This window comes from Saccostrea cucullata, unplaced genomic scaffold, assembly GCF_032062105.1.
Source record: "Saccostrea cucullata isolate Sc308-1 unplaced genomic scaffold, CSIRO_AGI_Scuc_v1 ctg16868, whole genome shotgun sequence".
Classification (NCBI taxonomy): Eukaryota; Metazoa; Mollusca; class Bivalvia; order Ostreida; family Ostreidae; genus Saccostrea; species Saccostrea cuccullata.
The window spans coordinates 1-12,015 of record NW_026940472.1 but is presented as its reverse complement, the minus strand read 5'-3'; the positions used below and the strand labels follow the sequence as shown (position 1 = coordinate 12,015).

The 12,015-nt window shown below is 31.7% G+C and overlaps 1 protein-coding gene across 1 annotated transcript; it reads left to right on the top strand.

Moving 5' to 3' along the window:
• The first annotated feature begins 2,862 nt into the window (after positions 1-2,862).
• LOC134255466 (uncharacterized) lies at positions 2,863-8,222 on the top strand. The gene is made up of 5 exons (XM_062738008.1): positions 2,863-3,199; positions 3,637-3,714; positions 4,343-4,396; positions 6,922-7,009; positions 7,307-8,222. The coding sequence occupies exons 2-5, from the start codon at positions 3,647-3,649 to the stop codon at positions 7,931-7,933; spliced, it is 837 nt and encodes a 278-aa protein (XP_062593992.1). The 5' UTR covers positions 2,863-3,199; positions 3,637-3,646; the 3' UTR covers positions 7,934-8,222.
• The last annotated feature ends 3,793 nt before the right edge of the window (positions 8,223-12,015 follow it).

The following is a 12,015-nucleotide window of genomic DNA, read 5'->3' as shown; positions in this document are numbered from 1 at the left end:
TATAATTATATAGCATAAGATAATGTTGCGGGTCACAAAATTCATATATGAAGAGCATTGTGCGATGTATATAGTTTATCCCACAATGTTCTATATATATGGATGTTTTGACCCACAATTATTTACAATATTTTTAATATTAACTCAAAAATAATATTATATATTATATAAGGACCATATATAATGCCTAAATAATGAATATGGCATAGCTATGCAATTTAGAAATGCGAGATCCCACAAACCAGCTTAGAAGCTCGGTGCCCACAAACAACCTCATATACCTATATATATATATATATATATATATATATATATATATATATTTTTTTTTTTTTATTTTTTTTTTTTTTTTTTTTTTAAAAAAATGGGCGTACATAGCCTTAAAATAAAAAAAAAGAATTCAGCTACTTATTTATATTGTACGCTGTCGGTTTTTCCATTTTATTTTACGCACATCTAAGAGAACCATGACTGAAAAAAGAAAAAAAGTGAATCTTAAATGCCTCAGAAGGGAAATATTAAAACTGTCATATTTACATGTATAATATTATGTTTAAACTCGGGATTTGGAAGATTTCAATAGACGTGAATTTAGCATGTGTAACTTTTAGTATGCCCTCTTATTGAAAGTCGACATTCCAATGTCTCTTATATTTTTGTTTATTACCCGGTATGTTTTTTATGGATTCTTAGGATTTAAAATATCATTCAATTTTTTTAGAATAAACATGATATTAAAGATGAGATTTCTGGAATAACCATGTCAAAACCTCAGAAAGGTTCTCCTTCATGTATCTTAAGTTTGAATTAAATATCCGCATTTGTAATCAATACGAGTGTAATTAATGTTAAAAATAAGATATCATTAAATCATATATATTTTTTTTAATTCTGTTTAAACAGATCGAAAATGATACACATGTAAAAAAAAGATATCAATGGACATATAACAATAGAATTGATTTAAGTTTAATATTTAACGTTATCATTTAAGTTCATTCTCTTTGATAATTTAAACGTGTAGAGAAATAAAAAAGACTGTCCTTCCAAAAAAAGCACATCAATCTATTTATATGCATGGACAGATCTATGCAACCAAAGATATAGTCAATTGTGTGTTCCCATTATGGCGCGTATTAAAAACAATGCATTGTAGGAATGACAAAAGGCTGTGTAGCTTTGAAGAATAAAAGTTTTGAAATCCTACCGTGTAATGTACAAATCGATAGCAAATAATTTGTAGGTCTTAAAAACACTGCATGTACATGCATTTACATGTCTTTAAACGTTACTAAAACGGCGTAAGTCTTCGGGAAACTATACATCAATACTCCCATTTTGACCAAAAAAAAAAAAAACAATAAAAAGAAACAATAGCATTTAAAACTAAACTGTGTTCACAGTGAATATATTTTATTAAAAATCAAGATCGAATTATTGTTATAACAAATATCAAGATGAAGTGTTATAGTAAGAAAACTGCAAATCATTGCTTCAATTGCCCTTCTAGATCATATCAAGTTCACCTACACAGAACATCATATTTAAGACTCATGAGTGACTAACAAGGCCATAGATATGTGGATGTAATTTTCATAAATCAAATTAAATGGGCGCTTATGAGCCGAAATTGCTTTAAAATTCCTATCCAAATGTAAAAGCAGTTTCAAAGATGTTACGTACTTTGTTAAGAAATACTGTACATTTTTTGTAATATAATTTATTGTTTTTTTTTAATTATTATTGCCGTTGTGACCATCCATTCAGGTATGGCTAGAACGTCCAAAATCTAAATAATAATTAAAAGAACATATCGGATAATTAACAAAAAGGAGATCTCAGAGTCTTAAATTTTATTCAACATTTCTAAATTTTAATGTTGTTAAAAGATGCTTGGTGAACATAAAATTTGATATAAGGAACGCATTGATTTGCGTATATGCATGTTTTGTAAAACGTACAGCTCCCATACTTTGCTTTTGTGTTCCGAAGGAGACTACCGTAGTGCAGAACATACAATCGTTGTTCTAGAATTATAGAAATATTTACTTGAAATAAGTTTAAAGTAAGTAAAAGGTAAAATCTGGTTACATTCCCATTAAACTGAACTCCACCAAACGTTCTGGACATCATTTAATCGTTATTGTTATATTAGTTTCTTTCAATAAATTTCTTTTTTGTAGGACCCACAAGTATGCATTCCTTTACTATGCTAATAATTTTTTTTGTGGAATTGCTTGCACCAACCAATTTTCAGTATTTTATTTTGAAATGCCTTTTAAGAGTGCATTTATGTCACATATTATAGATGCTGCTCAATACAGTCAAGCGCGTCATTCTATTCTAATTTAAGTAGCCCTGATTTAAGAGTTACAGTATTTGTATTTTACTGCCTATGACCTCATTGCCTTATACTGATGTTTAACTGATGTTTTTCAATGAAAAGTACGTAAAGTATAAAGTGTAAGTCAAGAGGTCCATAGCAATTTAGAAAGGTTATGTCACAAGCAATACCTATGTTCAATATGAACATCTTTTCACATTTAATCATAATGAAAAAGCTAAACGTTTTTGATAAGTAAGCCAGACTTCAAGTTCATCACAGAATACAAAATGATATCTTCTTATTTGAAACGAATTTTTTTGTTTTAAATATAATACTTTTATGACACTTTAAGGAAATACAACTGTGCGGATGATGATGGCACATATATGTACATTACATACTCTTTGCAACTATATTTACTTCATGTCAACTGATTATATCAATCTAATGAAAATAAATATGTACAGTAAATAAAAATTGTATTCTCGCAAGCAATATTAATCTTACTTATGTTCATTGGTGTTTTTACCAGAGTTGTGGTATGAAATGAAAACAACCCTGTTTCGTTCCTTGTTGAGGACTTGCAGTTTCAGAGTTACGATTAAAACTGCCTCGTTAATGGATGTTTAGGACAAGACATTGGAAATAAATAATGGACACAACCTCTACAAACGCCACAACAAAAAACAAATACAAAGGGCATTACGTGGAAACAAAATCAAGAAAAAATGGACGTTAAATGTGAAAAGAAATACAAGAAGAATTAGAAGTAAAGGAAAATTTGGTAAAACAAGGGGAATTAAATAATAAAAGCGGAACAGACAGACAGGGACATGAAGACGACTTTAGCTTGCATCGCGGAAGCGATTTCTGGTAATTATATACTTATAAAATAATTTTATTGCCCAAGACATCTTATAGCATTTAGTAAATATAACAAACATCAACAAATACGTTATGTGGCATGCATCATGAACGTGTTCACTGTTATACCACCCTTACACCATTTCCTAAATGACTAAAAAAGTAAATGATGCATTAAAAATTAAGAACTTTCAATTAAAATCCATTACCTTTCTTTAGATAAAATGTCGTCTGATGTTAATTTCAGGATTATAAACATATGATCAAATAAAATAAACTTGTTTCTCACTTCATTCTAAGAAAATGTGAATTTCTAGGTTGTTTTTTTTTCCCATAAACTATCCAAGTGCTCATTTGTATTGACACTTGATATTGTATTTAGACAAAGATATATTTCTAAGGCCAAAGGAACAGAAAAAACTGGGATTTAACAATTTCTTTTTAAGTAATCAGGCCATGGAAAGGCAAGAAGATATGAAAGACAAAACAGATTTTGAGGACTTGGGTTGTGGTAGCGACTTTTGGTAATGAAAATCGTTTTTCATACTTAGATTGCTTAACTCTATTTTCTATATCTTTCTGAAAACTCAATTACAATTATCGTTACGGTATTTAAAAGGGATTTTTTTTGGGAGAAAATATGTTTGATAAAATCCAAAAAGGAATTTTTAATCTTTAAATTTACATTATTAAAAAGTGTTTTAAGGCCTTTGGTGCTTTCTTTTCGAGCTCAATATTAAAAAATATAAGTTCGATTATTTGTTTTTGTTTTTTTTTTTCTTGAAAAAGGTATAAATTTGGGCAAAATTTTACAGAATACTATTTATCTTTGACCAAGGTGAGCAGCGCCCCAGAATACAGTACTTGTATTGCGTAATTTATAGAAACTTAAGGTTACCTTTGATTAAAAAAAGCTTTGCTATTTTCTTTACCCCCCCCCCCACTCCCTAGAAAGTGTGTATTATAAATTAAAAGAAATATACATGCGATGTTGAGGAAAAATATTGAATTTCTTTTCCTTATTCTATACTGATCATCAAAAAAGAAACAATATTCAAAGTTTATAAAGATAAATATTACATTTGAGTTTGACTTAAGATAAATATAATAGAATATTATGAAAAGTTTTCAGTTTATCCCAAATTATTCCAGTGTTTCAGACCAACAAGAAGAGACAGAAGAGTTGAATTGTGGTAGTGACTTCCGGTTAGTATTTGTAATGAATATTCCCTTTTCATTTATCATGTCAGGTTTTTCTATGTCCTTATCCCACTGTGGAACATAGAGATCCCTCACTACTCCATGGCCCTGAGTTCCAAGTTTAAGTCAAAATGTTGCTCTCCAACGGTAAATGGTGGCTTTTCCATATGGGTGAACTATTATCGAGATGGGTTAAACAACAAAACAACAAAAAATAAACAGGGTACAGGTACACCTAATTTGAAATATCAATATGCTTTTTCACACTTTTTGTTTCATTAAAGGGAGTCGAGTTTACTGTGTTAAAATTATATCAGGGAAACTTAACCTCAACACCATATGAAATTTACATTTTCAGTTCAAGGAAATCAACTATCTTGGTTGTTTAAGAAGCAGTCTCAAAATGCATGTGCATTTACTGTAGCTATATATGGGGAAATGTTTTTTTTTTTTTTTTTTGCACTTTGGAGCGAAGTATTTAAAACTACTATGAACAGTATGCTCTAATTTTATTATGAGCAAATGATAAACAATACCACATTGCAGATAATATGTGTGAAAATAAAAGTCTATTGTCTTGTGTCCTGGGGATATCAAAATGACAAAACTAACGAAATTTTCCTGTTTTATAGAGCACTACAAAATCCGAGACACAGAGAATTTATTCAAAAAGAATTTGGAGATTACTTTTGAGATTCTCGATTTTTTGTGCTTTAAATTTCAAGAGCTATCGTAATATATGTTTTGTTTTTATTACATTTTTATCATTCCATTCAAAGAGCAATTTTAACTAACCTAACAAACAACCTATTGCAATGTCAATCTACTTTTCGGTTGAATGATTGTTTTAAAATCAGTAATATAAAAATTCTAATATGTTTGCCAAAACGTTGCTTAAAAGGAATTAATTTTACTTTGATGCACAAAGTATTGAGGAATGGAGACCCCAGACGCCTACCCTAAAAATATTTGATTATATTACGTACGCAAAGAATGTAAAACTTATTGCTTAATTTATATTAAAATCATTGTATTTTAACATTCCTGACTACTCATTTACTTGAAAACAGATATACGGGGGATTATTTAAAATGAACAAGAGGTACATGTATTGTGAGCAATGAGCTCCCTAAACGATACCCCGCCTCCCATATGAGAATAAAATGGCAGTGTGAGAGGAGTTGCGGATAAGAAATGGGTACCCCAAGGCGTAACAGACGGACGGACAGATGGATAGACGGACGTACTGACGGACATACCGATTACTATATACCCTCTCGCTTTTCAAGCGAGGGGGGTTATAAATATATGGAGATAGCGAACAGTATATCAAAAGTCCATAAAACAATACATAATAGGAGCAAACAGGGACCTCTAAAACGTCAGAGGTAAGATCATGTGCCATGGAGGAGTAAGCATTCCCCGCAGAAAGGTCACACCCACCGTTTGCTCCTTGTCATGTTCGCAGAATGTAATTTCACCACTTTTATATAATACTTTCCTATCAAAAGTTCTTATCAATGTCGAAATGTGCTCACCTATAAATCTACCCTAAATTTTCATATATATATAACTTCAACATTTTTTTTTCAAATATGTTTAAAAGTACAAGATTTGATCTTATATATAGCCACATGACAACAATTAACTGTTTTAATCTAAAAAATAATATTATCTTGAACAATTTTATTTGAATGTTTATCCTAATTCCAATTCTATATTTTCTAGCAATCCCTCTGAATTATACTTAAGTTCAAAAGAACTAAATTCAATCTGATATTTTTTCCCAGGTATTAGTTATCAAGAGCAAAAAAGTGCAAGTTAAATGGAGCCTGTCATCATCAAGAGAAAGTATAGCTGAATATGCTCTGTAAAAGGAATGAGCTTTATATAATTATTTTGTAGCCGAAAAATCTGAAATTTATTAATTATTTAAAGGTTAGTATTCAACACCCAGGCACACATATTTTTATACAATGATCCGTTACTTTTAAACTCACATTCTGTGCCCAGTTTTAAAATGCAAAAACATGATGGTTTTAAAAACCCGAACATGTTTTTAGTTTTTACCGTGTCTAATTCTAGGGCTGAAATTTTGGAACTGTACCCTGCACTTAAGCCTTTAGGCAGTGGGATTTTTTTTGCCAGCCCGTACTGAAACATGGGGCCTCGATTTATCAGGTTGTGAACACTCGCCAAAATGGGATATAATAAACTGTTTGGGATAGAATATCCCAAATGGGATATAATTCACAGTACAATGCTGTTTTTATGACCCCATCTGACCGACTGGTGTCCACCTTACTCAATGAAATTAAAAAAAACGAAATCAATAATTTTCAAATAAACTAAATCCCAAAAATTTAGAAATCCTATGAATATTCAAATATCTTTTCAGTGCTCTTTGTGTCGAACATCTGTTGTACCTGCTGAATATATAGTTTATGTACAAATGCCCCAATGTGTGTATACATGTGCTAAGAAATCTGAATAAATTTTAAATTTACTTCCAGTAATGATGTATATTGTAGATTAACAAAATCCTCGCCTGACGATTCTGATTTAAGTGTTTCACACAAGCTAAGATGTACAACGCTTAATACAGACGAAGCAACGCAGGTACAATATCAGTTTTGCATGTAATCAAAAATAAAAGACATGAGTACAAGAGGTATGTTAATATTATCATTATAATTAACGTATATAATCCCCCACCCACCCAATAAAAAAGGAAATAAAGAAAAGAACAATTCTGTTATAATTTGCTATTCGTTAAAATGTGCACGTCAGTCATTTTTCTTTTATGCATTACATCTTTCAACTCATAATAAATAAGCATTTGTTGCACACATTTTATTGTTTTCATCAAGGGAAAGGATAGTACATGCTCATTTTTAAAGACATTTTCCTTTGTAGGCACTTTCAAGTCTTCAAATAAGTGTAGACAATTTTCTGGAAGAAACAACAGATGCTCTTTTTCAATATATACACAGTGCAGATTTCAAGTCGAGGGTTCTCCAAGATATTGAAATACACACGCGCTTTACAATTGAAAGAGAACTTGATAGTCGCATAGAAAAAGCGACTCTTTTTTGGCAACAAGAAAACATTCCAAGGATATTTACAAGCCATATATCACAAACTCTTACAGAAAATTTCATTGAAATTCACAAGTCCTTGCACAACATTAAGGACAATATGAGAGGATTTAAGTCTCCATTTGACGTTGAAGACAAACTTGGTTCTGTTCTTCTCTCGTTGGTTGGTACGAGTGGTACCTCCGTCGCTGGAAGCGTGGCAATGATGTATATGTCTGTAAGTCCTAGGGCTAGACAGGCATTGGCAGCGGCTGGAGTTGTAAGTGGTCTTGTCGTTACTGGATTAGTCATTGGCGTCTTTGATGACTACGAAACTGTATTGAAGAATGCTTACAAAGCTAGAATTAATAAGTTATCAAAGCCCAAAAAAAAGCAAACATTGCGTAAAACATACGAAGAAAGATTTATAAACATTATTCAAAGTTATCGTGAGGGATATTGTTGATTTGTCGAGAAATGTTGAAACAACGCAGAGCAAGATAAAATAATTAGTGTTTGAGAAACACTGATGCTTGTGCGTGACAACTTATACATGCACATAGTGAAGGCTAAACTTTCTCAAAAGCAAATCAAATGTACGTTTGTTGGTGCCCACAGTAAGGATTTCTCACTAGAAATACAAATGTGAAATATGACGCCCTAGCACCTTATGTGACCATGGTTAAAGTTTTTTTCAGTGGGTCAAACTCCATGGTTAAGGTTAAAGGGTTGTTGTTATTAAATGGAAAATTTCAATCACCTAATTATTTTCTTTCTTTTATCATTTCAAAATGGAATGTTCTGTACGAAAAAAAAAAGAATTTTAATTTACAATTTTTAAAAACTTGTTCCAAACATTTGCAATGCTTGATTCTTTTTTATAAATTTTAATTTGGTATGTAAGTTTTTCAAATATTGCGTAAATTCTACAGATACATGTATTAAGAAACTTTTACAACCTTATTTTTTAAAATATATATTGCATGTATCAAATTTCAAATTTCTCGGAATTTTTTTTTTCAGATCATCGAAGCCTTTAACACGTTTTTATGATGCGTTTTGTGTAGAGATGCCATCAAGAAGCTATTGATATGCTCCGAACTTGTTTCAGTAATACGAGCTACATACCCTAGGCTTGTAAAGTGGGAATCGCATGGTCTGATGTCTGTATTTTACAAGGACCCCTATGCTTGCAAAAAATCAAATCAAATGTGCAGACCCTTATCAAAAGCAAGGCGTTGTTTCTTTAAAAAAATATTAACTTCATTTCATTCCTATATACGTTGACATTCCTAAAAATTTATACAAAAAACCCTGCTGCAGCAATAAATAAAGTGGAAAACAAGAGATGTAACACACTTATACCCCCTACCCCAAATAATTGAAACTGTTCTAAGTCAAAAATGCAAAACTCTGTCAAAAATGATTGGATCGTACCAAAATCAGAAATAGATATAGATACATTTTTCTTTTAATAAATCTTTTGAACAAATATCATTTCAGTAAGTGCAACCGCTGTAAACAAAATAAACGGACACTGCAAATTATTGAAATGTTTCTACGTCCAACGGGCATAACTCTGTCCAAAATGGTCCGATTATACCAATAACAGAATTTGACCTGGATATTCTTATGGTAAATGTGTATATCAAATTTCATCTCAATATGTGCAACATTTGTGTAGAAAATAAATAGAAACTGCAAGTTATTTGAATTTTTCTGAGCCCAATGAGCATAATTCTGTCGAAAATGGTCCGAACGAACCCAAAACAAAACTTGACTTGAATATTTTTATAGTCAATCTGTAACAATTTTCATTTCAATATGTGCAACCTCTGCGAGGAAAATGAAGGGAAACTGGTAGTGGACAGACAGACAGACCGACCGACAGACATCAGGAAAGCAATATATATTTTAATTTATAAGTAATGTTATATTATTTTTATGCGCCCGAATCGATAGATTAGGGGCGTATATTGTTTTTTCCTGTCTGTCTGTTTGTCTGTTTGTCTGTTTATCTGTTTGTCTGTTTGTCTGTCTGTTGTCAACTTTAATCTTCGCCATAACTTTTGAACCGTGAAAGATAGAGGCTTCATATTAAGTATGCATACTCCACTAATTAAGCACTTTCAACTGACACCAAGATCAGTGACCTTGTGACCTTCCTGTGACCTTTACGCTAAAATTAGCTTTTCCGAACTTTTGCCATTACTTTTGAACCATAGGAGACAGAGTCTTTTTATTTTGGTATGCATACTCCGATAATTAAATTCTTTCAAATAACCCAAGGTCAATGACCTTGTACCCTTGACTTTGACCTATAAGCTAAAAATAACTTTTTCAAACTTTCGCTTTTATTTTTGAACCAAAGCGGATAGAGACTTGATATTTGGTATGTATACTCCACTAATTAAATGCTTTCAAATGACCCCACAGACAATGATTGTGTAACTTTGACTGTGACCTATTTGCTAAAAATTGCTTTTTCGAACTTTGTTGCCGCTGGGCGTATAGTGTTTCACAAACACATCTTGTTGATTTAAGTTTTACTTTTCCTTTTTATAGATATGCTCAAAATAAGCAAATCAACAACTCAAACTCATTGTTGAGTTCAAGGGTGGAGATTATTTACAAACATTTATGTTTATCGAAAGATTGAAAATATCTATATGCAGATTCAATACAATTCACAACCTTTTTTTCTTATTTAGATAAGTTTTTTAACCATTTTACTGGAAGACATGAAATGTACAGTATGTGAAAATATGTTGGCCGTTGAAATATTGTGCAACAAGCATGATACGTGCGGTGTACTTTTTTAATTTCGTTATCTCCCTGTTGTTGATAATTCTAAATGCTTTAAGTAGTACACACATACATTGACTTATCCTCGAAATAAATGCATATTGCCTATTAAGAAATATTAATCTCAGAAGATGTTCTTTTAAATGGTTTCTGTTCAGCAGTGTGTATTGCCATGCATATTCGCTTGTATGAAAACGTAACTATAGACTTATTTGGTTGTATACTACGAGGAATGTCATATGCATACAAGCGTACATATAAAAGTTAAACCCTTATATAAAAATAACAACACTTGTACTGTTACCCATCACCCACTTATCTTGCTTTCAGAGTTCTGAAATCATTGTATATGAATGTTAGATGAGTCTTTCCTATTGATTATTCATACAATGAAAGTTCATACAATGATCACACTCATTCATTCACTTAATTTTAAAACGTATTTCATTTAGTTCTGACAGCAATTTTTATTCAAGTATTTGACGCTCACATTGGTAAAAAAAAATTTTGTTAAAAAAGTTTTGAAATTCGTCTCAATTTGAAAAAAAAAACTAGCCTCAAATTTAAAACTTATTCATATCAAAGGTAAATATTTAAAATAGCCGATAAAATTTTAAAGTCCATGATTACGCATTTTCCTGCGGTTGTTGAAATGAATAAGATTTAGTATCATTCAAATATCATTATACCGGTATTTGAAGTAAAAATTCTATTAATTTCACCTATGAGAATAACCATATTACACTGATTGACATGTTTCATTCTAATTGTTAGTCTATCATTTATACACTGAATTGAAGACGAATTTTTCCATTATTTCCAAATCACGACAAGGAGCATACGGTGAGTGTGACCGGTCGGCGAACAGGGGATGCCCACTCCTCTATAGCACCTGATCCCACTTCAGGTGTTTTTGAGGTCCGTGTTTGCTCTGTTCATATTTTGTATTGTTTTAATGGACTTTGATATTGAATACTGTTCCTTATTTCCATATCCTTCATAGATTGATAGTTGTTTTACGTCCAATTCGACAATGTTTCACTTATATAGAGAGGTCACCATATATCGGTGAGGGGCCTCAAATTTTAACTTTTACTTGGTATTTACGGCTATTAAGCATTGAAGGATCTTTATCGTACTAACCTTCACCGTGACATGAGGTCTCGGTTTTTAGGTCTTATACGAAAGATCCACAACTTTCAATAAAACGGTATCAAATACATAGAGGTGGAACATTTTCTCTCCATCATTTTTATCGACTTAGGTAAGTCGAACCCGAAATTCGAAATCACGACCTTCCGAACAAGGACCTTGCTCCACGGGCTGAACTACCGTGACAGTGCCTTGTTTTGAAAGTTATCGTCTTTTAATTCAGGGTAGTTTTTTGATATTACAAAAATAAATAAACAAGAGGCCCATGGGCCTTATAGGTCACCTGAGTATCATGCGACAACGTTCCAACAATTAAATTTGATTCGTGTTTTAAACCAGAGTTTATGAAATTCACAATTTTGAAAGAGGCGTCATTGCTCATCATAATTATACACTCAGCATGCTTATTTTGGTTACTTAATACCCAGAGGTAGATCAGAGTAACAAAGAGAATTGCATTTCCACTTAGTGAATTTCAGGGCCTCTGGATCAGGGTGTCCTGTGTTAGGGCGGGTCCACAGTTCAGCTCCAAATCCCACAGGAACCACTAACCCTAGGACCACATCTTTCAATTTTTTGGATTTTTTAAAC

What these genes read in the sequence shown, in the direction of transcription:
- LOC134255466 (XM_062738008.1), top strand. Translation starts at nt 3,647, where the DNA reads ATGGAAAGGCAAGAAGATATGAAAGACAAAACAGATTTTGAGGACTTG. An exon ending in AATTGTGGTAGTGACTTCCG is followed by an intron (nt 4,397 to 6,921) that starts GTTAGTATTTGT and finishes TGTATATTGTAG; the next exon opens with ATTAACAAAATCCTCGCCTG. An exon ending in ATACAGACGAAGCAACGCAG is followed by an intron (nt 7,010 to 7,306) that starts GTACAATATCAG and finishes TTTCCTTTGTAG; the next exon opens with GCACTTTCAAGTCTTCAAAT.